The sequence below is a fragment of the Coregonus lavaretus genome (assembly GCF_964263955.1).
Source record: "Coregonus lavaretus genome assembly, chromosome: 8".
Taxonomy (NCBI): Eukaryota; Metazoa; Chordata; class Actinopteri; order Salmoniformes; family Salmonidae; genus Coregonus; species Coregonus lavaretus.
The window spans coordinates 35,921,948-35,949,930 of NC_139995.1; the positions used below are offsets into that span (position 1 = coordinate 35,921,948).

The 27,983-nt window shown below is 42.5% G+C and overlaps 1 protein-coding gene across 1 annotated transcript in view; it reads right to left on the reverse strand.

Annotated features, from left to right (window-relative positions):
* Positions 1-3,564: 3,564 nt before the first annotated feature.
* Positions 3,565-27,983, reverse strand: part of LOC311133848 (growth/differentiation factor 11-like) — a gene marked incomplete at both ends in the record, with an annotated part of 49,497 nt that continues 25,078 nt past the window's right edge. Inside the window, one exon of the mRNA XM_084167449.1 lies at positions 3,565-3,945. Within this exon, the coding sequence (XP_084023575.1) occupies positions 3,565-3,945 (381 nt within the window). The remainder of the gene's footprint in view (positions 3,946-27,983) is intronic.

The window sequence follows — 27,983 nt, forward strand, 5'->3', positions numbered from 1 at the left end:
TTCATATTTTCAAGCATTGGCAGTGGCTCCATCATGTTATAGGTATGCTTGTAATCGGCAAGTTTTTTTAGGATAAAAATTATTGGAATAGAGCTAAGCACATGCAAAATCCTAGAGGAAAACCTGGTTGTCTGCTTTCCAACAGACACTGGGAGACAAATTCACCTTTCAGCAGGACAATAACCTAAAACACAAGGCCAAATATACACTGGAGTTGCTTACAAAGACAACATTGAATGTTCCTGAGTGGCCTAGTTAGTTTTGACTTAAATCAGCTTGAAAATCTATGGCAAGACTTGAAAATGGCTTTTTAGCAATGATCAACAACCAACTTGACAGAGCTTGAAGAATTTAAAAAAAGAATGTGCAAATATTGTATAATCCAGGTGTGCAAAGCTCTTAGACTTATCCAGAAAGACTCACAGCTGTAATCGCTGCCAAAGATGATTCTAACATGTATTGACTCAGGGGTGTGAATACTTATGTAAATTATATATTTCTGTATTTCATTTTCAATAGAATTAAACATGTCACTTTTTTTGTTGCACTTTGTCATTATGGTGTATTGTGTGTAGATGGGTGAGAATTTTTTTTTAATACATTTTGAATTCAGGCTGTAACAACAAAATGTGGAATAGGTCAAGGGGTGTGAATACTTTCTGAAGGCACTGTACATACCAGTATACATACAAAGTCAAGATGCAACTTTATCCACAGCATTAACCAGAGTTAACCAATGGTCCTGGGCACAGCTATTTTTTCTTTTGTCAGCACAAATTACCTTTCGCTATTTGCTTCAGTCACTCTTATGAACTCAGCTGTCAATTACTCAATCTGGATCTGAGATCAAGGTGACCCTGTGGCTTTAGTCTACGTTTTTGGGTTTACTATTCCGGTTACATGTTTGCACATTAACTCATGACAAAACATAACTGTCAAATTTATAAGCAAGGTTTCACAATGCTAAAGTGAGGTAGACATACTTTGAAATTCATTGATTTGATCTGAATAAATAGACACTTGACCAGTTGAATTGTTTCCAACCACTGCCCATACCACATTTTTTTTCTCCCTTTGAAATTGTTTAGCATATTCCTGCAGTTACAAAAGTTACAGCACACAACATGTCATCCTCTACTTTGGCTAACGATCCCTGGATACTTTTTCCCATTCTAATATGGGCACGCTCACTCAAAACACACAAAGGCAAAACATGTCTATGTTAGACAGTCAACACAAAAAGTAGCTCAAATTCAAAAGGACACAAGTCTGTCAGAGTTGATAACAGATTGATTGAAGTTGATGGAGGGGCATTTCCAGTTTAAAGCGTTCTATGTTCATCGGTCCAGACACTTGTTACACACGACTTATCACCCCGGGAGGGCGATGAGGCCTTTTGGCCGCTGGTCAGTCCAGGTTTCTGGGTGTAGGAAGAGCGTGAGAATATGGACAGGCCTCCGCTTCAGACGAAAAGGAAGTCAGGAAAGCGTGATGGTAACAAAAGAAGTGAGAGGCTGACTAGTTTATCCACACAGTGTATTGCCAGAAGCTTGGACAGTTCTTTTTTCAATTGTAAACGCTCTTGTGCTTGATTAGGTAAAATACAAACACAAACAACAACACGACTCCTCACGCCATGAACGTCCCATAGTGCAAAATTTATTGTTGGTAAGGTAGTGCCCAGAAAGGATTTTTTGTACCCTTTTTAATTATATACATATATTATTTATGTCAGAAGGCTCTTCCTTTTTCCAACAGCGTAGTGCTTTCGTTTACAACAAAGGGATATCTTCACTTTGACATCCAGGAAACAAGACAGACTTCAAGCTTCTTATGTACAGTCTTTCAAGCACTTCCAATATTTACTGCATATTACAGGTGCAGTTGAGGTGGGGTTGGGGGCATCAGGATATTCAATCAAAACATGTTCTCTAAACTAGAAATGGCATTTCGGCTGTATTCTCGCCTGTATCAATGTTTTCCTTATTTTTATGATGCACAACCTAGCTCTTCTTCCCTTTACTTAGTAGCACAAAGGCCTATATCAATCAAGCATTTGAGTTTCTTTCCAACACAGGGTTGTCTTCTTTGCCACAACCATCATAACATTCCCACCATAGCAACTTGGCAGAATACATTTGGTCCTCTACTCATTGGGTTTGTTTGTGTAAATGAATGTGAGAGGATAGTAATGGGAATGGTAATTGCACAGTGTGCAGAGTGAAAATGACAAAAGTATATAAGTAGGCTATATTCATGTGGACCACATTTGCCAAGGTACTTGTTGCGTTCCCTTTCACTCTGAACTTACTCCTTACAAAATAATCTGACAATTACAGTAGTGTAAACTGGCACCCTTGCATGATTCCCATATTGTTTCAAATGCTCTTGGATTTAGTCTATTACATATAAACTATCTAAAAGATGAGCTATCCAAAGATCTAACAAGCCAAAACCTGTATTTTTAAATTGTGTGTTCTTACTCTAGACCACACAAAGTTTAAAAATAGTTGCTTTGACATAATGTTTGTCTTAGTTCATCTAAACTTTGTGCACAGGTTGATATTGAGGTAATCTGAGCTGTTACGTGAGCTTCTGCAGTCAAACATAGGGAGAAAGGGTATTACAAACCCTTTCCTCTTCACTTTTAAAGGTAGTGAAATAACTCCCTTTTATTCTATTTCTGTTTTACAAGATTACGGGTAAAATAAGATCAAAGTAACTGTGAAAGGGTTCTTGGATTCTCAAGAATTTCACACTGGGGTGCTAGCTACATCTACAGAGGGCACAGAGTTAGGCTTTGAATCTCAACACTAAATCTCTAGAACATGACTATTTTCTTAAACAACATTTTGGATTAATTTCATGAACTTTTAGTCTAAAAGTAAGTAAGGGAAATGTGTTTTGTAATGGAGGCTAAAAGTGAAGCATTGCACAATAGCAGTGATAATTAGAAGAAGTCCCCCTCTATTGGCATTGTCTATGAATGTCTTGGTTGTGAATCAAATCCCATTGGAGTATAATGTGCTAATAAAGTGTTTTGAACAGATAAAACAGCCCATCACCTCAGAACTGAATTTGTTTGGAAGTAAAGATGTGGAAAAATTATAATATACTGTAACTGCTTAGGAATGTCTCCCTCCATCAGCCTGGATCCACTATCCAGGACATCTCAACAAAGACACCATCTTTTCAAAGAACCTGATAGACATTTTCTTTAACTTTTTTTCAAAGAAAAAACACAAAACTAACAAATACCTAAAACATAGTTTTGTCTAATTTACCATACATTTCTCAAGCTGCTCCACAGACACACCCCCTTCATAATTGTCAATATATATTTCTACCACTCAGCCTCACTCCTATCTTCATTTCATATGACATTTTTACCTTATTCATTTTAATCAAACATGTAAGAACTAAGAGAATGGAGGTCCAGTGGGATGTTTTGTGGCGGAGTGAGAGGGGGGATAAAGTCTGGTGCCAGTGGAGAGCTCAGTCAGGGTTTTGGGTGGAAATAATGCAGAGTTGGGTGTGCATGAGTATGCATGACATCCATTGGGCCTAAGAGCAGCCACACCTGTCCACCACCATGCCAGGGATCTTGCCATGGATGATCTGCTGCTTGTCATTGAAATAGAGCATGTTGATGGGTGACATCTTGGTGGGGGTGCAGCAGGGCCCTGCTGAGCCTCTGGGGTTGGCGTGTTGTACCAGGTGGGTGTGTGGGTACTTCTGCATGAACATGTATTCACACTGGCCCGAGCAGTAGTTGGCCTTATAGCGCTTGGGAGCGATGATCCAGTCCCAGCCGAAAGCCTCAAAGTCCACTGTCAGCGGGTAGCGGCAGCAGCGGGACTCGGTGGAGTGCTCGTCACAGTCCAGTCCCAGGTTACGTCGGGAACGTTTGGTCGTCTCGAGAACCTTAACCTCCAGGAACGGCTGCTGGAGTCAGGGGAGGGGGGAGAGGGGTGGGGGGGAGAACAGGAGGAGAATGGAGGTGATTAAGAGAGAACTCAAACAGTGAGGCGAGTAATGCTTCTAGGAAAAAGCTTTGGGTACTGGGACCGATTAACGTCACTGGAGGAAAAAAAACTGATGCACTCCTCTAAATGCTCCTTACTATGGTTTTAAAGACACAGAGTACTGAGAGGAAGATGTGAGTAGTATCAGTTGATGCAAACCTGACCTCTTAACATCAATGGAAATGGCAACATTCTATACGCTTGGCTGGATCTATGACCTGTGAGGTCATCTGCAGGTTACCATAACCTTGACCCTTATGCATTGCGAGAGCAGTGAATATTTTACTCCAGCATGTTTATTTTACAAAGCCCTCATCTCTCCACAGAAAACCCAGCTGGACTTGAGCACAGTTTTTTGTGACGCTTTCAACATAAGAAATAAGCCGAGAGGCCAGAAGGGTCAACCCACGTCAGCTTAGGCTTTAGGGCTTTCTTTGGGGGGGAAAGGATCCGGCGGGGACCTTGTTCTTAGATTTTTGTGTTTTTTATTTTTGTACACGGGCCTCTGTATCTCTGATCTTTTCTTTCTTCTCCTTAAGGAAAACAGCGCTTGCTGCTGTGCAAGGATTCATTGGCCGAGAGGCCAGAGTCAACCCCTAGGCCGTGCTGTGAAGAACTGACCCAAATGAAATGACCAGTGGGATACCATTTCGTAATGCTTAATGGGCATTCATGACAGTGTTACGTTCCCCAGCAAGGAAACCAAAAATTGTCGCTCAAACTGAAGGGGGAACTAACAAAGAGTCACTGACAACAACCAAAATGAAACAGGTAGGGTTTTAGGAGGGGCTCTGAAAGACACTCATGGGGGTGTCCACTGAAAGTTGACTAGCAACAACAACTAGTAAAAAGCTTTGTAGCACCTTAAATGAAATCTTGGGGAAAAAGGCATCATTAGTTGAATCAGATGGCTCGTTCATCACAAAACTAACAGATATTGCCAACTACTTTAATGATTTTTTCATTGGCAAGATTAGCAAACTTAGGCATTACATGCCAGCAACAATTGCTGACACTACACATCCAAGTATATCTGACCAAATTATGAAAGACAAGCATTGTAATTTTGAATTCCGTAAAGTGAGTGTGGAAGAGGTGAAAAAATTGTTGTCTATCAACAATGACAAGCCACCGGGGTCTGACAACTTGGATGGAAAATTACTGAGGATAATAGCGGACGATATTGCCACTCCTATTTGCCATATTTTCAATTTAAGCCTACTAGAATGTGTGTGCCCCCAAGCTTGGAGGGAAGCAAATGTCATTCCGCTACCCAAAAATAGTAAATCCCCCTTTACTGGCTCAAATAGCCAACCAATTAGCCTGTTACCAATCCTTAGTAAACTATTGGAAAAAATGGTGTTCGACCAGATACAATACTATTTTATAGTAAAAATAAAAAAACTTTCAGCATGCTTATAGAGGAGGACATTCAACAAGCACAGCACTTGCACAAATGACTGATGATTGACTGAGAGGAATTGATGATAAAAAGATTGTCGGGGCTGTTTTGTTACACTTCAGTGCAGCTTTTGTCTGCTGCTGGAAAAACGTATGTGTTATGGCTTTACACCCCCTGCTATATTGTGGATACAACGTTACCTGTCTAACAGAACACAGAGGGTCTTCTTTAATGGAAGCCTCTCCAACATAATCCAGGTAGAATCAGGAATTCCCCAGGGCAGCTGTCTAGGCCCATTACTTTTTTCAATCTTTACTAATGACATGCCACTGGCTTTGAGTAAAGCCAGAGTGTCTATGTGTAAAGCCAGAGTGTCTATGTATGCGGATGACTCAACGCTATGTCAGCTACTACAGCGACTGAAATGACTGCAATACTTAACAAAGAGCTGTAGTTAGTTTCAGAGTGGGTGGCAAGGAATAAGTTAGTCCTAAATATTTCTAAAACTAAAAGCATTGTATTTGGGACAAATCATTCACTAAACCCTAAACCTCAACTAAATCTTGTAATAAATAATGTGGAAATTGAGCAAGTTGAGGTGACTAAACTGCTTGGAGTAACCCTGGATTGTAAACTGTCATGGTCAAAACATATTGATACAACAGTAGCTAAGATGGGGAGAAGTCTGTCCATAATAAAGCGCTGCTCTACCTTCTTAACGTCACTATCAACAAGGCAGGTCCTACAGGCCCTAGTTTTGTCACACCTGGACTACTGTTCAGTCGTGTGGTCAGGTGCCACAAAAAAGGACTTAGGAAAATTGCAATTGGCTCAGAACAGGGCAGCACGGCTGGCCCTTGGATGTACACAGAGAGCTAATATTAATAATATGCATGTCGATCTCTCCTGGTTCAAAGTGGAGGAGAGATTGACTTCATCACTACTTGTGTTTATGAGCGGTGTTGACATGTTGGGTGCACCGAGCTGTCTGTTTGAGCTACTGGCGCACAGCTCGGTCACCCATGCATACCCCACAAGACATGCCACCAGAGGTCTCTTCACAGTCCCCAAGTCCAGAACAGACTATGGGAGGCGCACAGTACTACATAGAGCCATGACTACATGGACCTCTATTCCACATTAAGTAACTGAAGCAAGTAGTAAAATTAGATATAAAAAACAGATTAAAAAACACCTTATGGAACAGCGGGGACTGTGAAGCAACACAAACATAGGCGCAGACACATGCATACACACACAATAACATACGCACTATACACACACATACACATGGATTTTTATACTGTAGATATGTGGTAGTGGTGGAATAGGGGCCTGAGGGCACACAGTGTGTTGTGAAATCTGTGAATGTATTGTAATGTTTTTAAAATTGTATGAACTGCCTTACTTTTGCTGAACCCCAGAAAGAGTAGCTGCTGCCTTGGCAGCAGCTAATGGGGATCCATAATAAATACAAACTGGGACCTAAGATACCCACCATGAGCACCCACTAAATTTGCCCAAGAAGATGTAAACAAAATAAAAACCCACACCAAACTTAAAGACAGGAAGCAAACCAAAAGGTGGAGCAAAACGAAAACAGGGAAGATCAGATAAAGGATTGTTTGTCTATAAATCAAATAGGGAAAGCCAACTAAAGGTGTTAACCCTCCACGACTCTCAAGACAACTGGAGCACTGGGCCAGCCACTCTTAAATATCACCTGGGACAGCACAGGTGAAACAGCTTCCGACTAACGAGGTGATACCAATCGGTGTGCCCTACGTGCTAACGTCCAACCTCAAAATATAAATGGAAAAACCAAAGCCTGTAAACACCTTCCCCCTTAAGACAACAAATACACTGCTCAAAAAAATAAAGGGAACACTAAAATAACAGATCCTAGATCTGAATGAATGAAATAATCTTATTAAATACTTTTTTCTTTACATAGTTGAATGTGCTGACAACAAAATCACACAAAAATTATCAATGGAAATCAAATGTATCAACCCATGGAGGTCTGGATTTGGAGTCACCCTCAAAATTAAAGTGGAAAACCACACTACAGGCTGATCCAACTTTGATGTAATGTCCTTAAAACAAGTCAAAATGAGGCTCAGTAGTGTGTGTGTGGCCTCCACGTGCCTGTATGACCTCCCTACAACGCCTGGGCATGCTCCTGATGAGGTGGCGGATGGTCTCCTGAGGGATCTCCTCCCAGACCTGGACTAAAGCATCCGCCAACTCCTGGACAGTCTGTGGTGCAACGTGGCGTTGGTGGATGGAGCGAGACATGATGTCCCAGATGTACTCAATTGGATTCAGGTCTGGGGAATGGGCGGGCCAGTCCATAGCATCAATGCCTTCCTCTTGCAGGAACTGCTGACACACTCCAGCCACATGAGGTCTAGCATTGTCTTGCATTAGGAGGAACCCAGGGCCAACCGCACCAGCATATGGTCTCACAAGGGGTCTGAGGATCTCATCTCGGTACCTAATGGCAGTCAGGCTACCTCTGGCGAGCACATGGAGGGCTGTGCGGCCCCCCAAAGAAATGCCACCCCACACCATGACTGACCCACCGCCAAACCGGTCATGCTGGAGGATGTTGCAGGCAGCAGAACGTTCTCCACGGCGTCTCCAGACTCTTTCATCTGTGAAGAGCACAGGGCACCAGTGGCGAATTTGCCAATCTTGGTGTTCTCTGGCAAATGCCAAACGCCATGCACGGTGTTGGGCTGTAAGTACAACCCCCACCTGTGGACGTCGGGCCCTCATACCACCCTCATGGAGTCTGTTTCTGACCGTTTGAGCAGACACATGCACATTTGTGGCCTGCTGGAGGTCATTTTGCAGGGCTCTGGCAGTGCTCCTCCTGCTCCTCCTTGCACAAAGGCGGAGGTAGCAGTCCTGCTGCTGGGTTGTTGCCCTCCTACGGCCTCCTCCATGTCTCCTGATGTACTGGCCTGTCTCCTGGTAGCGCCTCCATGCTCTGGACACTACGCTGACAGACACAGCAAACCTTCTTGCCACAGCTCGCATTGATGTGCCATCCTGGATGAGCTGCACTACCTGAGCCACTTGTGTGGGTTGTAGACTCCGTCTCATGCTACCACTAGAGTGAAAGCACCGCCAGCATTCAAAAGTGACCAAAACATCAGCCAGGAAGCATAGGAACTGAGAAGTGGTCTGTGGTCACCACATGCAAAACCAGTCCTTTATTGGGGGTGTCTTGCTAATTGCCTATAATTTCCACCTGTTGTCTATTCCATTTGCACAACAGCATGTGAAATGTATTGTCAATCAGTGTTGCTTCCTAAGTGGACAGTTTGATTTCACAGAAGTGTGATTGACTTGGAGTTACATTGTGTTGTTTAAGTGTTCCCTTTATTTTTTTGAGCAGTGTATATCCTATATTTTTGTTGGACAAGTTTGCTCACAACCAACAGAAAGTAACTTCCATCTCAACTTAAATGCGTCACTACTTAAAATGCGTCGCATCCTCCAATATAAACTGGCTGTCAACAATTAAATACAAGACAAAACAGCCACTTTTAGTTTATATATACTGTATATACACTACCAGTCAAAAGTTTGGACACACCTACTCATTCAAGGGTTTTTCTTTATTTTTACTATTTTCTACATTGTAGTATAATAGTGAAGACAACAAAACTATGAAATAACACATATGGAATCATGTTGTAACCAAAAAAAAAGTGTTAAACAAATCAAAATATATTTGATATTTGATATTCTTCAAATAGCCACCCTTTGCCTTTTACATTTACATTTACGTCATTTAGCAGACGCTCTGTTTTTTGTGAAGGATTACTTTATCCTATCCCAGGTATTCCTTAAAGAGGTGGGGTTTCAAATGTCTCCTTGACAGCTTTGCAAACTCTTGGCATTCTCTCAACCAGTTTCATGAGGTAGTCACCTGGAATGCATTTCAAGTAACAGGTGTGCCTTCTTAAAAGTTAATTTGGGGAATTTCTTTCCTTCTTAATGCATTTGAGCCAATCAGTTGTGTTGTGACAAGGTAGGGGTGGTATACAGCAGATAGCCCTATTTGGTAAAAGACCAAGTCCATATTATGGCAAGAACAGCTCAAATAAGCAAAGAAAAATGAAAGTCCATTGTTACTTTAAGACATGAAGGTCAGTCAATACGGAAAGTGTCAAGAACTTTGAAAGTTTTTTCAAGTGCAGTCGCAAAAACCATCAAGCGCTATGATGAAACTGGCTCTCATGAGGACCGCCACAGGAATGGAAGACCCAGAGCTACCTCTGCTGCAGAGGATAAGTTCATTAGAGTTACCAGCCTCAGAAATTGCAGCCCAAATAAATGCTTTGCAGAGTTCAAGTAACAGACACATCAACATCAACTGTTCAGAGGGGACTGTGTGAATCAGGCCTACATGGTTGAATTGCTGCAAAGAAACCACTACTAAAGGACACCAATAAGAAGAAGAGACCTGCTTGGGCCAAGAAACACGAGCAATGGTCCAAATTGGAGATTTTTGGTTCCAACCGCCATGTCTTTGTGAGACATGGTGTGGGTGAACGGATAATCTCTGCATGTGTATTTCCCACCGTAAAGCATGGAGGAGAAGGTGTTATGGTGTGGGGGTGCTTTGCTGGTGACACTTAACCAGCATGGCTACCACAGCATTCTGCAGTGATACGCCATCCCATCTAGTTTGGGCTTAGCGGGACTATCATTTGTTTTTCAACAGGACAATGACCCATCACACCTCCAGGCTGTGTAAGGGCTATTTTACCAAGAAGGAGAGTGATGGAGTGCTGCATCAGATGACCTGGCCTCCACAATCCCCCGACCTCAACCCAATTGAGATGGTTTGGGATGAGTCGGACGGCAGAGTGAAGGAAAAGCAGCCAACAAGTGTTCAGCATATGTGGGAACTCCTTCAAGACTGTTGGAAAAGCATTCCAGGTGAAGCTGGTTGAGAGAATGCCAAGAGTGTGCAAAGCTGTCATCAAAGCAAAGGGTGGCTATTTGAGTGGCGAACTTTCATGCTCCTGAGTGGCGCAGTGGTCTAAGGCACTGCAGCGCAGTGCTAACTGTGCCACTAGAGATCCTGGTTCGAATCCAGGCTCTGTCGCAGCCGGCCGCGACCGGGAGACTCATGGGCGGCGCACAATTGGCCCAGCGTCGTCCAGGGTAGGGGAGGGAATGGTCGGCAGGGATGTAGCTCAGTTGATAGAGCATGGTGTTTGCAACGCCAGGGTTGTGGGTTCGATTCCCACAGGGGGCCAGTATAAAAAAATATGTATTCATTAACTGTAAGTCGCTCTGGATAAGAGCGTCTGCTAAATGACTAAAATGTAAATGTATTTGAAGAATCTCAAATATAAAATATATTTTGATTTGTTTAACACTTTGTTGGTTACTACATGATTCCATGTGTTATTTGTGGTCCTCTGTAGCTCAGCTGGTAGAGCACGGCGCTTGTAACGCCAGGGTAGTGGGTTCGATCCCCGGGACCACCCATACACAAAAATGTATGCACACATGACTGTAAGTCGCTTTGGATAAAAGCGTCTGCTAAATGGCATATTATTATTATTATTTCATAGTTTTGACGTCTTCACTATTATTCTACAATGTAGAAAATAGCAAAAATAAAGAAAAACCCTTGAATGAGTAGGTGTGTCCAGACTTTTGACTGGCACTGTGTATATATATATATATATATATACAGTGGGGAGAACAAGTATTTGATACACTGCCGATTTTGCAGGTTGTCCTACTTACAAAGCATGTAGAGGTCTGTAATTTTTATCATAGGTACACTTCAACTGTGAGAGACGGAATCTAAAACAAAAATCCAGAAAATCACATAGTATGATTTTTAAGTAATTAATTTGCAATTTATTGCATGACATAAGTATTTGATACATCAGAAAAGCAGAACTTAATATTTGGTACAGAAACCTTTGTTTGCAATTACAGAGATCATACGTTTCCTGTAGGTCTTGACCAGGTTTGCACACACTGCAGCAGGGATTTTGGCCCACTCCTCCATACAGACCTTCTCCAGATCCTTCAGGTTTTGGGGCTGTCGCTGGGCAATACAGACTTTCAGCTCCCTCCAAAGATTTTCTATTGGGTTCAGGTCTGGAGACTGGCTAGGCCACTCCAGGACCTTGAGATGCTTCTTACGGAGCCACTCCTTAGTTGCCCTGGCTGTGTGTTTCGGGTCTTTGTCATGCTGGAAGACCCAGCCACGACCCATCTTCAATGCTCTTACTGAGGGAAGGAGGTTGTTGGCCAAGATCTCGCGATACATGGCCCCATCCATCCTCCCCTCAATAAGGTGCAGTCGTCCTGTCCCCTTTGCAGAAAAGCATCCCCAAAGAATGATGTTTCCACCTCCATGCTTCACGGTTGGGATGGTGTTCTTGGGGTTGTCCTCATCCTTCTTCTTCCTCCAAACACGGCGAGTGGAGTTTAGACCAAAAAGCTATATTTTTGTCTCATCAGACCACATGACCTTCTCCCATTCCTCCTCTGGATCATCCAGATGGTCATTTGCAAACTTCAGACGGGTCTGGACATGCGCTGGCTTGAGCAGGGGGACCTTGCGTGCGCTGCAGGATTTTAATCCATGACGGCGTAGTCTGTTACTAATGGTTTTCTTTGAGACTGTGGTCCCAGCTCTCTTCAGGTCATTGGCCAGGTCCTGCCGTGTAGTTCTGGGCTGATCCCTCACCTTCCTCATGATCATTGATGCCCCACGAGGTGAGATCTTGCATGGAGCCCCAGACCGAGGGTGATTGACCGTCATCTTGAACTTCTTCAATTTTCTAATAATTGCGCCAACAGTTGTTGCCTTCTCACCAAGCTGCTTGCCTATTGTCCTGTAGCCCATCCCAGCCTTGTGCAGGTCTACAATTTTATCCCTGATGTCCTTACACAGCTCTCTGGTCTTGGCCATTGTGGAGAGGTTGGAGTCTGTTTGATTGAGTGTGTGGACAGGTGTCTTTTATAATGGTAATGAGTTCAAACAGGTGCAGTTAATACAGGTAATGAGTGGAGAACAGGAGGGCTTCTTTATGAAAAACTAACAAGTCTATGAGAGCCGGAATTCTTACTGGTTGGTAGGTGATCAAATACTTATGTCATGCAATAAAATGTAAATTAATTATTTAAAAATCATACAATGTGATTTTCTGGATTTTTGTTTTAGATTCCGTCTCTCACAGTTGAAGTGTACCTATGATAAAAAATTACAGACCTCTACATGCTTTGTAAGTAGGAAAACCTGCAAAATCGGCAGTGTATCAAATACTTGTTCTCCCCACTGTATATATATATATATATATAAAAAATAATTACTGCCTAAAACTCTGAAGTTGTGAAACATAGGTAAAATCACATAAGCGTCTATAACTCTCATCCCCTTGGATTGAGCCCAACCAAAACAAAATTAATCTTTAAAACGGCAAAGCGTGCAGTCAAAATAAATTGTGAGCCAGGGCTACACACTGGCTGAACACAAAACTTATTGACTGCCCATCCTCGAAAGACAATCAGCAATCAAGTTGTCCTTACCACGGACATGTCTGATTTCAAGGGGAAACTCCTGCAATATCCGTAGTAACTTTCCTCTCATGATTTTCCTCAGTGGATTGGCCTCAGGGAAACGATTGGCAGCACACATGATGGTTAAGAGAAACTGGTTACCACTCTTGGCTTTGGGCAAAGGACCAACACAGTCCACCAGAACCCTGTTGAAAGGTTTGTCAAAAGCAGAAATAGGCTGCAAAGGTGCAACTGGTACAGCTTGGTACGGTTTACCCATCCGCTGGTAATCGCAACAGGATTTACAGTAAGACACAACATCCTGTTTTAGTCCAGGCTAGAAGAAGTTATGCAAGATACGGTCATATGTCTTTTTGACCCCAAGTTGACCTGTCATACTACCATCGTGAGCCAACCTCAGTATCTCTTGTCGAAGTGTAACTGAAACGACAATTTGAGATACACTGGGCCAATCGTCTTGCCCAGAAGTGGTGCGAGAATGCCATTTCCTCATTAGAACACCATCTCTGTCCAAGTAACCCCAGCAAACTTAAAACTCCTCTGGATGTATCTCAGCAAACAGAGAGGAGAGGGAAACAGCATTTCTCTGTTCAGCAATCAACTGCTTCCTAGACATCAAAGTGTCAACTGTAGGGACCCTCTCTTCCTTCAGCGGTCCTACAAACTCGCTCACCTTTGGGGTTTTCAAAGGAGAGGTCAACCGAAATCAGGATCCCCTATAAACGTCTCAGACAGATCAACCATGGTGGGATCGCTGACATCCTCCTCAACATTAGACTTGCTCCCGGCAACTTTCTTAGACATAGCACGTGTAACGGCAGATCAACCACACTGGGAACATGCTAGGGTACTTTTCTGATAACCCATTAGGTTCCTCTACTCTGGGTTCCTTACAAATGACAGGATTTGGCACGACCTTCCGTCCAGCCAAATAATTTCCTAAAATGAATGAGACCCCTTCACCGGTAGGCTAGGTCTCACTCCAACGACAATGGAACCAGAAATAAGATCAGACTTGAGTTCCACATTATACAAAGGAACTTTCATGCAACTGATCTCCACGCCTTGTACTAACACACTGTAACCAGTTGCTGAAGTGTCAGACAAAGGCAAAACACCCTCCAAAATGAAGGACTGGGCTGCCCCAGTGTCTCGCAGTATCTTCACCTGCTGCTTAACAGCATCATCAACTCTGCAGAGACAAGAACCTGCATGAAACAAAGGGTTCATACACATCTGATCCAAAATCTTGTTTAGGAGATAAACCAGTCCCAACCAGAGACTTAATGGGCTGGATTGGGGCAGCCCAGTCCTTCATGTTGTAGTGTGTTTTTCCTTTGTCTGATACTTCAGCAAGCCACCGGGGTCTGACAACTTGGATGGAAAATTACTGAAGATAATAGTGGACGATATTGCCACTCCTATTTGCCATATCTTCAATTTAAGCCTACTAGAAAGTGTGTGCCCTCAGGCCTGGAGGGAAGCAAAAGTCATTCCGCTACCTAAGAATAGTAAAGCCCCCTTTACTGGCTCAAATAGCCAACCAATCAGCCTGTTACCAACCCTTAGTAAAGTTTTGGAAAAAATTGTGTTTGACCAGATACAATGCTATTTTACAGTAAACAAAGACTTTCAGCACGCTTATAGGGAAGGACATTCAACAACCACAGCACTTACACAAATGACTGATGATTGGCTGAGAGAAATTGATGATAAAAAGATTGTGGGAGCTGTCTTGTTAGACTTCAGTGCGGCTTTTGACATTATCAATCATAGTCTGTTGCTGGAAAAATGTATGTGTTATGGCTTTACACCCCCTGCTACAGTGAGGGGAAAAAAGTATTTGATCCCCTGCTGATTTTGTACGTTTGCCCACTGACAAAGAAATGATCAGTCTATAATTTTAATGGTAGGTTTATTTGAACAGTGAGAGACAGAATAACAACAAAAAAATCCAGAAAAACGCATGTCAAAAATGTTATAAATTGATTTGAATTTTAATGAGGGAAATAAGTATTTGACCTCCTCTCAATCAGAAAGATTTCTGGCTCCCAGGTGTCTTTTATACAGGTAACGAGCTGAGATTAGGAGCACACTCTTAAAGGGAGTGCTCCTAATCTCAGTTTGTTACCTGTATAAAAGACACCTGTCCACAGAAGCAATCAATCAATCAGATTCCAAACTCTCCACCATGGCCAAGACCAAAGAGCTCTCCAAGGATGTCAGGGACAAGATTGTGGACCTACACAAGGCTGGAATGGGCTACAAGACCATCGCCAAGCAGCTTGGTGAGAAGGTGACAACAGTTGGTGCGATTATTCACAAATGGAAGAAACACAAAAGAACTGTCAATCTCCCTCGGCCTGGGGCTCCATGCAAGATCTCACCTCGTGGAGTTGCAATCATCATGAGAACGGTGAGGAATCAGCCCAGAACTACACGGGAGGATCTTGTCAATGATCTCAAGGCAGCTGGGACCATAGTCACCAAGAAAACAATTGGTAACACACTACGCCGTGAAGGACTGAAATCCTGCAGCGCCCGCAATGTCCCCCTGCTCAAAAAGCACATATACAGGGCCGTCTGAAGTTTGCCAATGAACATCTGAATGATTCAGAGGAGAACTGGGTGAAAGTGTTGTGGTCAGATGAGACCAAAATCGAGCTCTTTGCCATCAACTCAACTCGCCGTGTTTGGAGGAGGAGGAATGCTGCCTATGACCCCAAGAACACCATCCCCACTGTCAAACATGGAGGTGGAAACATTATGCTTTGTGGGTGTTTTTCTGCTAAGGGGACAGGACAACTTCACCGCATCAAAGGGACGATGGACGGGGCCATGTACCGTCAAATCTTGGGTGAGAACCTTCCCTCAGCCAGGGCATTGAAAATGGGTCGTGGATGGGTATTACAGCATGACAATGACCCAAAACACACAGCCAAGGCAACAAAGGAGTGGCTCAAGAAGAAGCACATTAAGGTCCTGGAGTGGCCTAGCCAGTCTCCAGACCTTAATCCCATAGAAAAAGAGGGAGCTGAAAGTTCGAGTTGCCAAACGTCAGCCTCAAATCCTTAATGACTTGGAGAAGATCTGCAAAGAGGAGTGGAACAAAATCCCTCCTGAGATGTGTGCAAACCTGGTGGCCAACTACAAGAAACGTGTGACCTCTGATTGCCAACAAGGGTTTTGCCACCAAGTACTAAGTCATGTTTAGCAGAGGGGTCAAATACTTATTTCCCTCATTAAAATGCAAATCAATTTATAACATTTTTGACATGCGTTATTCTGGATTTTTTTGTTGTTATTCTGTCTCTCACTGTTGAAATAAACCTACCATTAAAATTATAGACTGATCATGTCTTTGTCAGTGGGCAAACGTACAAAATCAGCAGGGGATCAAATACTTTTTCCCCCTCACTGTATAAAGAGTTACCTGTCTAACAGAACACAGAGGCTGTTCTTTAATGGAAGCCTCTCCAACATAATCCAGATAGAATCAGGAATTCCCCAGGGCAGCTGTCTAGGCCCCTTACTTTTTTCAATCTTTACTAATGACATGCCACTGGCTATGAGTAAAGCCAGTGTGTCTATGTATGCGGATGACTCAACATTATACACGTCAGTTACTACAGCGACTGAAATTACTGCAACACTTAACAAAGAGCTGTAGTTAGTTTCAGAATGGGTGGCAAGGAATAAGTTAGTCCTAAATATTTCAAAAACTAAAAGCATTGTATTTGGGACAAATCATTCACTAAACCCTAAACCTAAATCTTGTAAAAAAAAAAATAATGAGGAATTTGAGCAAGTTGAGGTGACTAAACTGCTTGGAGTAACCCTGGATTGTAAACTGTCATGGTCAAAACATATTGATACAACAGTAGCTAAGATGGGGAGAAGTCTGTCCATAATAAAGCGCTGCTCTACCTTCTTAACAGCACTATCAACAAGGCAGGTCCGACAGGCTCTAGTTTTGTCGCACCTGGACTACTGTTCAGTCGTGTGGTCAGGCTGGCCCTTGGATGTACACAGAGAGCAAACATTAATAACATGTCAATCCCTCCTGGCTCAAAGTAGAGGAGAGATTGACTTCATCACTACTTGTATTTGTGGAGAGGTATTGACATGTTGAAAGCACTGAGCTGTCTGTTTTAAACGACTAGCACACAGCTCAGACACCCATGCATACCCCACAAGACATGCCACCAGAGGTCTCTTCACAGTCCCCAAGTCCAGAACAGACTATGGGAGGTGCAGTACTACATAGAGCCATGACTACATGGAACTCTATTCCACATCAGGTAACTGATGCAAGCAGTAGAATCAGATTTAAAAAACAGAAAAATACACCTTATGGAACAGCGGGGACTGTGGAACAACAAACATAGGCACAGACACATGCATACACACACATGATAAAATACACACACGTACATATGGATTTTGTGTTGTAGATATGTGGTAGTGGAGTAGGGGCCAGAGGGCACACAGTGTGTTGTGAAATCTGTTATGAATGTATTATAATGTTTAAAAAATTGTGTAACTGCCTTTTGCCGGACCCCAGGAAGAGTGGCAGCAGCTCATGGGGATCCATAATAAATACAAGAAACAGCTTTTTCTCTCACTCATTTTTCAACTTAGGACACTGAGAGACAATGTGTCCTTTCTCATGGAAGTAATGACAAACTGGCGGATACGAAAACCAGTTTTCTGCCGATCTTTGTGCACTGTAAAAAACGCTTGAAACCTCGCAGTAAGAGGTGACTTCTCTGGATTGCTTTTTGCGTAGGGATAACTACTGGGTGCTTTGTTTATGAAGGTAGTTTTTTGTTTCAGCATAAACTCATCTGCAAGGACTGCAGCTTTCTCAAGAGTGAAATCCTTGTGCTCATAAATATAGGTAGCAACCCTTTCGTGAAGGCAATTCTAGAACTGCTCAAGAAGTATGAGTGTCTTTAAATCCTCAAGGTCCTTGACCTCTTGAGAACCACACCACCGATCAAGAAGACATGCTTGCTCCCTTACGAACTCAACATGGCTTTGTGATTCTGTCTTTCGTAATTTACGGTACTGTTGTCTGTATGCCTCTGGGACCAACTCGAAGGATAGCAGCTTTAACAGTGTCATAATCTGAACTCTGGTCAAGAGATAAAGCGGCATACACTTTTTTCCCCACAAGAACACTTTGGAGGAACAGTGACCAAATGTCTCGCGGCCATTTTAGGGATGTGGCAATCCACTCAGAGTAAAATATACGTCCACCTCCTTTTCATTGAAAGGCGGTACAAGTCGGCTGTTCCGACCAAGATCAAACTCTGTTGAGGGTGGAGGATGGCCTGACTGGATTCGGAGTGCTTCCAGATCTCTCTCCCTTAGTCAAATGGCATGCTCACGTTCCTGTTCCCTTTCCTTGTGCTCAAACTCTAGTTTCTGTTGCTCTAATCTCTCTTCACATTCTCTTTCCTTTTCCTTATGTTCGAGCTGTTGTTCCTATTTTGCCTTTAGTTCTACCTCTCACAGTTGCACGTCTATGGGGTGTACTCTACCACCCGTAGGACCCTTTTCATCATCCTCCCTCTCCTGAAGGATTTCCTCCTCCACCAAAGCTGACTACTGCTTTTGAATCAGCATGTGCAACTTTGATGTCATAATGTTTTGCAATGACGAGCAGATTTGCATTCATACATTTATCTACAATCTCCCATGTAGGGTTTTCCACAAATGCTTCCAACTTAAAGTCCATGGCTCTTTTTTATTTTATTAGCCTGTGTTTATGCAACTTTCAAAATGATTCCACCAATCTTATAACCCCTCAGGGTTAAACCTCAGTGACACTTAAATATCTGGACACAGCAGAGCTTCAGAGTAGGTGATTAGAGCAACTACCCCAGGAAGAGTAGCTGCTGCTTTTACAACAGCTAGTGGGGATCCTAATAAAATACCAAAATACCATACTCATGGGAAACAAGATCCCGGACAACCATTTTGTTAAGTTCCCCAGCAAGGAAATAAAATTGTCGCTCAAACTGAAGGTGGAGCTAACAGAGTCACTGACAACAATCAAAATGAAACAGGTGGGGTTTTAGGAGGGGTTCTGAAAGACACTCATGGGGGTGTCCACTGAAAGTTGACTAGCAACAACAACTGGGACCTAAGACACCCACAATGAGCGTGCACTAAATATGCCCAAGAAGAGGCAAATATAGAAACCCACACCAAACTTAGACAGGAAGCAAACCAAAAGGTGTAGCAAAAATGAAAATAGGGAAGTTTTCCTAGAAATCAAATAAGGAGAGTCAACTAACAGCGTTAACCCTCCACATCTCTCAAGGCAACTGGAGCACTGGACCAGCCACTCCTAAATATCACCTGGGACAGCACAGGTGAAACAGCTTCCAACTAATGAGATGGACAAACCAGCACAGGTGTAATGTATACTGACTAACGAGGTGACACCAATCTGTGCGCCCCATGTGCTAACGTCCAACCTCGAAATATAAATGGAAAACCAAAGCCTGTAACAGACAGTTCATGTGTTTGTATTACTAGCAGAAACTTGACATACTGTATGTAGTAATTTGGGTTTGAGATTGGCTAGCTCATATCAACTAAAATTGTATTGGACATGTACACATATTTTGCAGATGTAATGGCAGGTGCAGCGAAAATGCTTATGTTTCTCCAACAGTGCAGTATACCTAACAATACAAAACAATACACACAAATTCAAAACATTTTTAAAAAGAAATTAAAGAATGATAAATGTCAGAGTCCGGAATATATACACTGAACAAAAATAAACACAACATGTAAAGTTTTGGTCCCATGTTTCATTAGCTGAAATAAAATATCCCAGAAATGTTTGCACAAAAAGCTTATTTCTCTAAATGTTTGTGCACAAATTTGTTTACATTCCTGTTAATGAGCAGTTCTCCTTTGCCAAGATAATCCATCCACCTGACAGGTGTGGCATATCAAGAAGCTGAATAACAGCATGATCATTACACAGGTGCACCTTGTGCTGGGGACAATAAAAGGCCACTCTAAAATGTGCAGTTGGCGTCGTGTGGGCAAGCGGTTTTCTGATGTCAACGTTGTGAACAGAGTGCCCCATGATGGCGGTGGGGTTATGGTATGGGCAGGCATAAGCTACGGACAACGAACACAATTGCATTTTATCGATGGCAATTTGAACGGACAAAAGTACTGTGACCAGGTCCTGAGGCTCATTGTGAGGCCCATTTCGTTTAAGGTATCTGTGACCAACAGATGCATATCTGTATTCCCAGTCATGTGAAATCCATAGATTAGCGCCTAATGAATTTATTTCAATTGACTGATTTCCTCATATGAACTGTAACTCAGTAAAATCAATGAAATGTTGCATGTTGCGTTTATATTTCTGTTCAGTGCATTAGGAAAGTATTCAGACCCCTTGACTTTTTTCACATTTTGTTACGTTACAGCCTTATTCTAAAATGGATTAGAGCTTGAGAGGATCTGCAGAGAAGAATGAGAGGATCTGCAGAGAAGAATGGGAGAAACTCCCCAAATACAGATGTGCCAAGCTTGTAGAGTCATACCCAAGAAGACTCGAGGCTGTAATCGCTGCCAAAGGTGCTTCAATAAAATACTGAGTAAAGAGGCTGAATTCTTATGTAAATGTGATTTCAGTTTTTTATTTTTTAAACATTTGCAAAAATTCCTAAAACCTGTCATTATGCGGTATTGTGTGTAGATTGATGAGGGGAAAAAAGATTTAAACCATTTTAGTATAAGGCTGTAACGTCATAAAATGTGGAAAAAGTAAAGGGGTCTGAATACTTTCCAAATGCACTGTGTGTGTGTGTATATATATATATATATATATATATATATATATATATATATATATATATTACAGTTGAAGTCGGAAGTTTACATACACCTTAGCCAAATACATTTAAAACTCAGTTTTTCACAATTCCTGACATTTAATCCTAGTAAAAAATTCCCTGTTTTAGGTCAGTTAGGATCACCACTTTATTTTAAGAATGTGAAATGTCAGAATAATAGTAGAGAGAATGATTTATTTCAGCTTTTATTTATTTCATCACATTCCCAGTGGGTCAGAAGTTTACATACAGTGGGGAGAACAAGTATTTGATACACTGCCGATTTTGCAGGTTTTCCTACTTACAAAGCATGTAGAGGTCTGTACTTTTTTTATCATAGGTACACTTCAACTGTGAGAGACGGAATCTAAAACAAAAATCCAGAAAATCACATTGTATGATTTTTAAGTAATTAATTTGCATTTTATTGCATGACATAAGTATTTGGTACATCAGAAAAGCAGAACTTAATATTTGGTACAGAAACCTTTGTTTGCAATTACAGAGATCATACGTTTCCTGTAGGTCTTGACCAGGTTTGCACACACTGCAGCAGGGATTTTGGCCCACTCCTACATACAGACCTTCTCCAGATCCTTCAGGTTTCGGGGCTGTCGCTGGGCAATACGGACTTTCAGCTCCCTCCAAATATTTTCTATTGGGTTCAGGTCTGGAGACTGGCTATGCCACTCCAGGACCTTGAGATGCTTCTTACGGAGCCACTCCTTAGTTGCCCTGGCTGTGTGTTTTGGGTCGTTGTCATGCTGGAAGACCCAGCCACGACCCATCTTCAATGCTCTTACTGAGGGAAGGAAGTTGTTGGCCAAGATCTCGCGATACATGGCCCCATCCATCCTCCCCTCAATACGGTGCAGTCGTCCTGTCCCCTTTGCAGAAAAGCATCCCCAAAGAATGATGTTTCTACCTCCATGCTTCACGGTTGGGATGGTGTTCTTGGGGTTGTACTCATCCTTCTTCTTCCTCCAAACACGGCGAGTGGAGTTTAGACCAAAAAGCTCTATTTTTGTCTCATCAGACCATATGACCTTCTCCCATTCCTCCTCTGGATCATCCAGATGGTCATTGGCAAACTTCAGACGGGCCTGGACATGCGCTGGCTTGAGCAGGGGGACCTTGTGTGCGCTGCAGGATTTTAATCCATGACGGCGTAGTGTGTTACTAATGGTTTTCTTTGAAACTGTGGTCCCAGCTCTCTTCAGGTCATTGACCAGGTCCTGCCGTGTAGTTCTGGGCTGATCCCTCACCTTCCTCATGATCATTGATGCCCCACGAGGTGAGATCTTGCATGGAGTCCCAGACCAAGGGTGATTGACGTCATCTTGAACTGCTTCCATTTTCTAATAATTGCGCCAACAGTTGTTGCCTTCTCACCAAGCTGCTTGCCTATTGTCCTGTAGCCCATCCCAGCCTTGTGCAGGTCTACAATTTTATCCCCGATGTCCTTACACAGCTCTCTGGTCTTGGCCATTGTGGAGAGGTTGGAGTCTGTTTGATTGAGTGTGTGGACAGGTGTCTTTTATACAGGTAACGAGTTCAAACAGGTGCAGTTAATACAGGTAATGAGTGGAGAAGAGGAGGGCTTCTTAACAGAACAACTAACAGGTCTGTGAGAGCCGGAATTCTTACTGGTTGGTAGGTGATCAAATACTTATGTCATGCAATAAAATGCAAATTAATTACTTAAAAATCATACAATGTGATTTTCTGGATTTTTGTTTTAGATTCCGTCTCTCACAGTTGAAGTGTACCTCTACCTGCTTTGTAAGTAGGAAAACCTGCAAAATCGGCGGTGTATCAAATACTTGTTCTCCCCACTGTACACTCAATTAGTATTTGGTAGCATTGCCTTTAAATTGTTTAACTTGGGTCAAATGTTTCGGGTAGCCTTCCACAAGCTTCCCACAATAAGTTGGGTGAATTTTGGCCCATTCCTCCTGACAGAGCTGGTGTAACTGAGTCAGGTTTGTAGGCCTCCTTGCTCGCACACGCTTTTTCAGTTCTGCCCACACATTTTCTATAGGATTGAGGTCAGGGCTTTGTGATGGCCACTCCAATACCTTGACTTTGTTGTCCTTAAGCCATTTTGGCACAACTTTGGAAGTATGCTTGGGGTCATTGTCCATTTGGAAGACCCATTTGCGACCAAGCTTTAACTTCCTGACTGATGTCTTGAGATGTTGCTTCAATATATCCACATAATTTTCCTTCCTCATGATGCCATCTATTTTGTGAAGTTCACCAGTCCCTCCTACAGCAAAGCACCCCCACAACTTGATGCTGTCACCCCCGTGCTTCACGGTTGGGATGGTGTTCTTCGGCTTGCAAGCGAACCCCTTTTTCCTCCAAACATAACGATGGTCATTATGGCCAAACAGTTCTATTTTTGTTTCATCAGACCATAGGGCATTTCTCCAAAAAGTACGATCTTTGTCCCCATGTGCAGTGGCAAACCATAGTCAGGCTTTTTTATGGCGGTTTTGAAGCAGTGGCTTCTTCCTTGCTGAGCGGCCTTTCAGGTTATGTCGATATAGGACTTGTTTTATTGTGGATATAGATACTTTTGTACCTGTTTCCTCCAGCATCTTCACAAGGTCCTTTGCTGTTGTTCTGGGATTGATTTGCACGTTTCGCACCAAAGTACATTCATCTCTAGGAGACAGAACGCATCTCCTTCCTGAGCGGTATGACGGCTGCGTGGTCCCATGGTGTTTATACTTGCGTACTATTGTTTGTACAGATGAACGTGGTACCTTCAGGCATTTAGAAATTGCTCCCAAGGATGAACCATACGTGTGGAGGTCTACCAAAAACAATTCTTAGGTCTTGGCTGATTTCTTTTGATTTTCCCATGATGTCAAGCAAAGAGGCACTGAGTTTGAAGCTAGGCCTTGAAATACATCCACAGGTACACCTCCAATTGACTCAAATGATCAGAAGCTTCTAAAGCCATGACATCATTTTCTGGAATTTTCCAAGCTGTTTAAAGGCACAGTCAACTTAGTGTATGTAAACTTCTGACCCACTGGAATTGTGATACAGTGAATTATAAGTGAAATAATCTGTCTGTAAACAATTGTTGGAAAAATTACTTGTGTCATGCACAAAGTAGATGTCCTAACCGGCTTGCCAAAACTATAGTTTGTTAACAAGACATTTGTGGAGTGTTTGAAAAACGAGCCGTGTGGTTCTTCCGACTTCAACTGTATATATATATATATATATATATATATATATATATATATATATACTACCAGTCAAAAGTTTGGACACCTAATCATTCAAAGGTTTTTCTTTATTTTTACTATTTTTTACATTGTAGAATAATAGTGAAAACATCATATGGAATCATGTAGTAACCAAAAAAGTGTTAAACAAATCTAAATATATTTTATATTTGAGATTCTTCAAATAGACACCCTTTGCCTTGATGACAGCTTTGCACACTCTTGGCATTCTCTGAACCAGCTTCACCTGGAATGCTTTTCCAACAGTTTTGAAGGAGTTCCCACATATGCTGAGCACTTGTTGGCTGCTTTTCCTTCACTCTGCGGTCTGACTCGTCCCAAACTATCTTAATTGTTTTGAGGTCGAGGGATTGTGGAGGCCAGATCATCTGATGCAGCACTCCATCACTCTCCTTCTTGGTAAAATAGCCCTTACACAGCCTGGAGGTGTGTTGGGTCATTGTCCTGTTGAAAAACAAATGATAGTCCCAGTAAGCCCAAACCAGATTGGATGGCGTATCGCTGCAGAATGCTGTGGTAGCCATGCTGGTTAAGTGTGCCTTGAATTATAAATAAATCACAGACAGTGTCACCAGCAAAGCACCCCCACACCATAACTCCTCCTCCTCCATGCTTTACGGTGGGAAATACACATGCGGAGATCATCCGTTCACCCACACCGCGTCTCACAAAGACACAGCGGTTGGAACCAAAAATCTCAAATTTGGACTCCAGACCAAAGGACACATTTCCACTTGTCTAATGTCCATTGCTCATGTTTCTTGGCCCAAGCAGGTCTCTTCTTCTCATTGGTGTCCTTTAGTAGTGGTTTCTTTGCAGCAATTCGACCATGAAGGCCTGATTCACAAAGTCTCCTCTGAACAGTTGATGTTCAGATGTGTCTGTTACTTGAACTCTGTGAAGCATTTATTTGGGCTGCAATTTCTGAGGCTGGTAACACTAATGAACGTATTCTCTGCAACAGAGGTAACTCTGGGTCTTCCATTCGTGTGGCGGACCTCATGAGAGCCAGTTTCATCATAGCGCTTCATGGTTTTAGCGACTGCACACAGATTTTCCGAATTGACTGACCTTCATGTCTTAAAGTAATGATTGACTGTCGCTTCTCTTTGCTTATTTTAGCTATTCTTGCCATAATATGGACTTCGTCTTTTACCAAATAGGGCTATCTTCTGTATACCCCCCTACCTTGTTACAACACAACTGATTGGCTCTAACGCATTAAGAAGGAAAGAAATTCCACAAATTAACAAGGCACACCTGTTAATTGAAATGCATTCCAGGTGACTACCTCATGAAGCTGGTTGAGAGAATGCCAAGAGTGTGCAAAGCTGTCATCAAGGCAAAGTTTGGCTATTTGAATTTGAATTTGTTTAACACTTTTTTGGTTACTACATGATTCCATATGTGTTATTTCATAGTTTTGATGTCTTCACTATTATTCTACAATGTAGAAAATAGTAAAAATAAAGAAAAACCCTTGAATGAGTAGGTGTGTCCAAACTTTTGACTCGTACTGTGTATATATATATACACACACACATATCAGTGAAGGCTGCTGAAGGGAGCGCGTAAAAATAGTCTCTCCTCGGTTGCAACACTCACTGCGGAGTTCCAAACTGCCTCTGGAAGCAATGTCAGCACAAGAACTGTTCGTCGGGAGCTTCATTAAATGGGTTTGCATGGCCGAGCAGTCGCACACAAGCCTAAGATCATCATGCGCAATGCCAAGCATCGGCTGGAGTGATGTAAAGCTCGTCGCCATTGGACTCTGGAGCAGTGGAAACGTTTTGTCTGGAGTGATGCATCACGCTTCACCATCTTGCAGTCCGACGGACGAATCTGGGTTTGGCAGATACCAGGAGAATGCTACCTGCCCCAATGCATAGTGCCAACTGTAAAGTTTGGTGGAGGAGGAATAATGGTCTGGGGCTGTTTTTCATGGTTCGGGTTAGGCCCCTTAGTTCCAGTGAAGGGAAATCATAATGCTACAGCATACAATGACATTCTAGACGATTCTGTGCTTCCACATTTTTGGTAATAGTTTAGGGAAGGCCCTTTCCTGTTTCAGACAGGACAATGCCCCTGTGCACAAACCGAGGTCCATACAGAAATGGTTTGTCGAGATCGGTGTGGAAGAACTTGACTGGCCTCCACAGAGCCCTGACTTTAACCCCATCGAACACCTTTGGGATGAATTGGAACGCCGCCTGCAAGCCAGGCCTAATCGCCCAATATCAGTGCCCGACCTCACGAATGCTCGTGGCTGAATGGAGGCAAGTCCCCGCAGCAATGTTCCAACATCCAGTGGAAAGCCTTCCCAGAAGAGTGGAGCCTGTTATAACAGCAAAGGGGGAACCAACTCCATATTGATGCCCATGACTTTGGAATGAGATGTTCGACAAGCAGGTGTCCACATACTTTTGGTCATGTAGTATATATATAGACAGTATGGACAGTATATGAATAGTAAAGCTGACTTCAGATGCATAATGCACATCAGATACATTTATTTATTTTTGCATTGATGTAAGGATTGGGTACTATAGAGCGCAATAGTAATGGTGTCTTTTTGTAAGCACTAACTCTGCCATGGTTAGTTGAACAAAGCCTATGGGGAAATTAAAGGAGTTTTTGTAGGGTTTTTTGATAAACGCCTAAAATAAGGTCCGTGGTAAACACGGGTTTAGGATATCTTATACATTTTGTTCTATGAGATAATGTTAATCAGCTAACGTCACCTTTTGTGAATTTTGAAGGCTTTATATAATACATTTAAAAAACATGCACAAAGGCTTCATAATTCATAAAGGTCATGTTAACTGAGTGATATTATCTCATAGAACAAAACGTATAAGATCTCATAAACCTGTGTTAATCTCAGACATTTTCTGCATTTATTCCAAAACTCTATTCTTTCCCCATTCATTTTGCCCATAGGAATTGCTGAACGAACCAGAGGAAAACAATTTGTTTTTAAGTACTACAAGCTGGCGAGCTCTATAAGGACAGTTTGGCATCATTCAAGTAAACTGTTACTTTAAATTGTCAAACTTTAAATTGTCATGTAAAATAACTTGTTTACTGGCATTGGCTTGTGTTGTCCTTAACGATGCTAATGCTAAGCTATAGTTAAGTAGACAAAACCAAGTCTTGGATACTTTTTTTTTATCCAAGAAAAGAGGTGAATTTGTTGTTTGGGGGAACTATCCCTTTAATAGTCAGAAACAACCATTCAGTCTCTTTTGATGTTGGATGGGTCAATCTAATTTTAATAAACCAAATCACTCCATCAACACACTGTGTTGTTGACAAAATGTATTTTACTAGCCTGAGTTATAATACTCTACACCGCCATTCATTTTTCACATCGAAAAAAAAAACATCAAATGAATTGTGTGATTGGTGTAGGCTTACCTTGGCCTTACGTTTTTGATAGCCGTGTGGTTCTCTCTCGGACAAGTTGCGAGTTCCTTGTCAAGACGAGAGACACGGAGGCCCGGCTGGCTTAGCTAACCTAGCTAGCCTGGAGCCTCAAATGGAGGACGCTAACAAACATTTACAATGTTGCAGGAGCTGTGTTTATTTTGCTTTATTCCGAGACAATGTGGACCGCCCTGACTTTCAATGTAGCAACTCTTTGCTTGCAGAGGACTACAGTGGCGAAGTGGCTACTCTCAGCAAACAAGTAGCGAACCTACACAAGCTACTGGGGAATCAACGCCCACCTACTTTTTCTTTCTCTTCCACCCCAGTAGCCGGACGCCGCTCTGGCCTGGTGGAAGTGTCACCACCGTGTCGGCTCTCCACAGCCGACTGGCCGGTACTCTGCAGGGATCCCTCC